This window comes from Corvus brachyrhynchos, unplaced genomic scaffold (genome assembly GCF_000691975.1).
Source record: "Corvus brachyrhynchos isolate BGI_N302 unplaced genomic scaffold, ASM69197v1 scaffold212, whole genome shotgun sequence".
Lineage (NCBI taxonomy): Eukaryota > Metazoa > Chordata > Aves > Passeriformes > Corvidae > Corvus > Corvus brachyrhynchos.
In genome coordinates, this window is record NW_008236768.1 from 62262 (window position 1) to 65300 (window position 3039).

Sequence of the window (3039 nt, forward strand, 5' to 3'; positions counted from 1 at the left end):
GAATGCCGACCTGCGGGATGTTGACGAGCAGGCTGGTGTTGGGCACGTTGGCCACGCGGATGAGGCCCTGCTGGATGATCCGCTGGCCCGGGATCTGCACGCTGGGCACGGAGGCGCGCGGGGCCAGCAGCAGGGGAGGGGGGCCCGTGCTCGAGTGCTGCCGGATCGTGTGGATTTGCTGGGAAAACACGGGAAAAGGGGCTTGGGAATCCGTGGGGAAAGAGCAAGGCACGAAGGCAAAACAAAAATATCCTTGGAAAAGCACCCCTGGAATGTTCTTCCCTTTCCCTCCATCCAAATAGAACCACAGGATGAGGGATGCTCTGAGCATTCCAACCCCAACATTGCCAAGTTTTCTGAGTCCTGAGTGCTGCTGGATTGTGTGGATTTGCTGGGAAAACACGGAAAAGGGGGTTGGGAATCTGTGGAGAAATGGGAAGGAGCAAGGCACGAAGGCAAAAAAAAAATCCATGGAAAAACACCCCTGGAATGTTCTTTACTTTCTCTCCATCATTCCCATTCCCTCCAAAATTATGGGACAAGGATCCCAGAGGCCACCACATTCCAGCTGGAAATTCCCAAGTTTCTGAGTGCTGCTGGATGGTGTGGATTTGCTGGGAACACATGGAAAAACACAGGGAGAGGTGGGAATCCAGTGGGATCACAGGGAAAATTGGGAAGGAGCAAGGCACAAACGCGAAAAAAATCCATGGAAAACCACCTGGAATGTTCTTCCCTTTCCCTCCATCCCAATAAAACCCTGGGACAAGGGATACTCTGAGCATTCCAGCCCCAAAATTCCCAAGTTTCTGAGTCCAGCTCCCGGAGTTTCCAGTTTCCTGTTCCATTTAAATTCCTTAGGGAAGTTATTCCTTGGGATGAGTTTTTCCCTCCTTACTCAGAGCAGGAGGAAAACAGAATTCCCAAACCTCCCCTTCCCATCCCTCTGGCTCTGCAGGAGCTCAGAGCTCCAGAAGAAATCCTGGGTTTTTCCCTGGAATTCCATGGATGCAGGAATTTTGGCTGGATCCAATTGGAATTTTCCTGCTCCTTCCCTGATGCCTCAGTTTGGTTTTCCAGGTGATCCAAGACTGATTCCAGTCAATCCCCTCATTCCAGCAGCTCTTATCCAACCCCAGGGCAGAAAATCAGGGAAAAAAGGCAATTTCACCATTGAAAAGTTGGGATTGATGGGATACAAAGGATAACGAGAGGGAAAAACATGGAAAAATCAGGGATTGGTTCCATTCCCTCTTCCCCAAGACAGAAAATCTGGGGAAAAAAGGGAATTTTATCATTGAAAAGCTGGGATTGATGGGATACAAAGGATAACGAGAAGGAAAAACATGGAAAAATCAGGGATTGGTTCCATTCCCTCTTCCCCAAGACAGAAAATCTGGGGAAAAAAGGGAATTTTATCATTGAAAAGCTGGGATTGATGGGATACAAAGGATAACGAGAAGGAAAAACATGGAAAAATCAGGGATTGGTTCCATTCCCTCTTCCTGCTCTCCCAAAAAAACCCCTGGCACCCGGAATGAGGCGCCCGAATCCCAATAATTACAGGAAAGAACATTCTCTTGGGAGCGCTGGAATAGCGCCGGGTATTTCAAGCAACCCCAGGAAGAAATCCTGGATTTTTTTTTCATGGATTGGGAGTGAGAAAAGCTGGAAAAGGAGCTGGAAAAGGAGCGGGAAAAGCTCACCTGGGCCCCTCGGACCAGGGGGGGCATCACGATCTGGGGGCTCGGCTGCGTTCCCAGCTTGGAAGAGGCCGCTTGGCCCCCCCGGACCAAGGGAGGAGGGATCACAGTGCCAGGAATCCGGCTGGAAGAGGTCTGGAAAACAGGGAAAAGGCGTGATCCGGAGGTGGGAGAAAGGCTGGGAAGGATGGGAATGGGGCAGGGTGGGAATGGGGCGGGGGGGGCTGCGGTGGTGGGGAAAAAAGTGGTGGGAATGGGATAAAAATGGGGATAGAAGTGGTGGGAATGGATAAAAATGGGGATAAAAGTGGTGGGAATGGATAAAAATGGGGATAAAAGTGATGGGAATGGGACAAAAATGGGGATAAAAGTGGTGGGAATGGGATAAAAGTGGGGATAAAAGTGGTGGGAATGGGATAAAAATGGTGGGAGTGGGATAAAAATGGGGATAAAAGTGGTGGGAATGGATAAAATTGGGATAAAAGTGGTGGGAATGGGAGAAAAATGGGGATAAAAGTGGTGGGAATGGGATAAAAATGGTGGGAATTGGATAAAAGTGGGGATAAAAGTGCTGGGAATGGGATAAAAATGGTGGGAATTGTGGGAATGGGATAAAAATGGGGATAAAAGTGGGGGGAATTGTGGGAATGGGGAGTGGAAGGGTTGGGATTCGTGGAGGGAAAGGAAAAGCAGGGAAAATAAAGCAGGAAGAAAGGCAAGCTTTGGGGAAAATCATGGAAGAGGAAAAAGGAAGGGAAAAAAAGGGAGGAGGAAAGAAAAACTTCAGGAAAAATCACGGAAGAGGAAAAGGAATCCGGTAAAAGGAGTTTGGAAAAGCTGCTGCCCGAGGATTCCCGGCTCCAGTCCTCAGAATTCCTCCTGGTGCTGGGGTGGGAGATTCCCAAAACTCCTCCACATCCCAATCCTGGGGTTTTCCAGAGGCTGCTCGCTCCCTGTCTTCCCTCCTTCCCAACCTCTGGGATAAGGAATCTCCCAGTTCCCGCAGGATTTGGGATGCCGGGAAGTTCGATCCCATTCCCACCCTCTGCAATCAGGGCTCGCTCAAGCCAAAGCCAATCCAGGTTCATTGGTCCCCAATTCCACAGGATTCGTTGGGATAAGATGGATTTTCGGGATTGAGCTCCCACATTCCCTGGCTGAAGGTTTCCCTCCCACTCCAGCTCCTCTGGAAGTGCTCCAAGTGCGCCTCTGGATTTGGGAATGGCTCCCAAAGGAAAGCAAATCCCTCCCTTTCCTCAGGCCTGGAATTCCAGGGGTTTTCCAAACCCTTTTCCAGGGGGAAATCCCTCGTGCTGGAGCAGTTTGGGAATGTGGT

The 3039-nt window shown here is 50.1% G+C and overlaps 1 protein-coding gene across 1 annotated transcript in view; it reads right to left on the reverse strand.

Annotated features, from left to right (window-relative positions):
- Positions 1-3039, reverse strand: part of GATAD2A (GATA zinc finger domain containing 2A) — a 32848-nt gene that overhangs the window by 10241 nt on the left and 19568 nt on the right. Inside the window, exons 5-6 of the mRNA XM_017727501.1 lie at positions 1707-1838; positions 11-178 (exon numbers count right to left, since the gene is read on the reverse strand). Of these exons, the coding sequence (XP_017582990.1) occupies positions 11-178; positions 1707-1838 (300 nt within the window). The remainder of the gene's footprint in view (positions 1-10; positions 179-1706; positions 1839-3039) is intronic.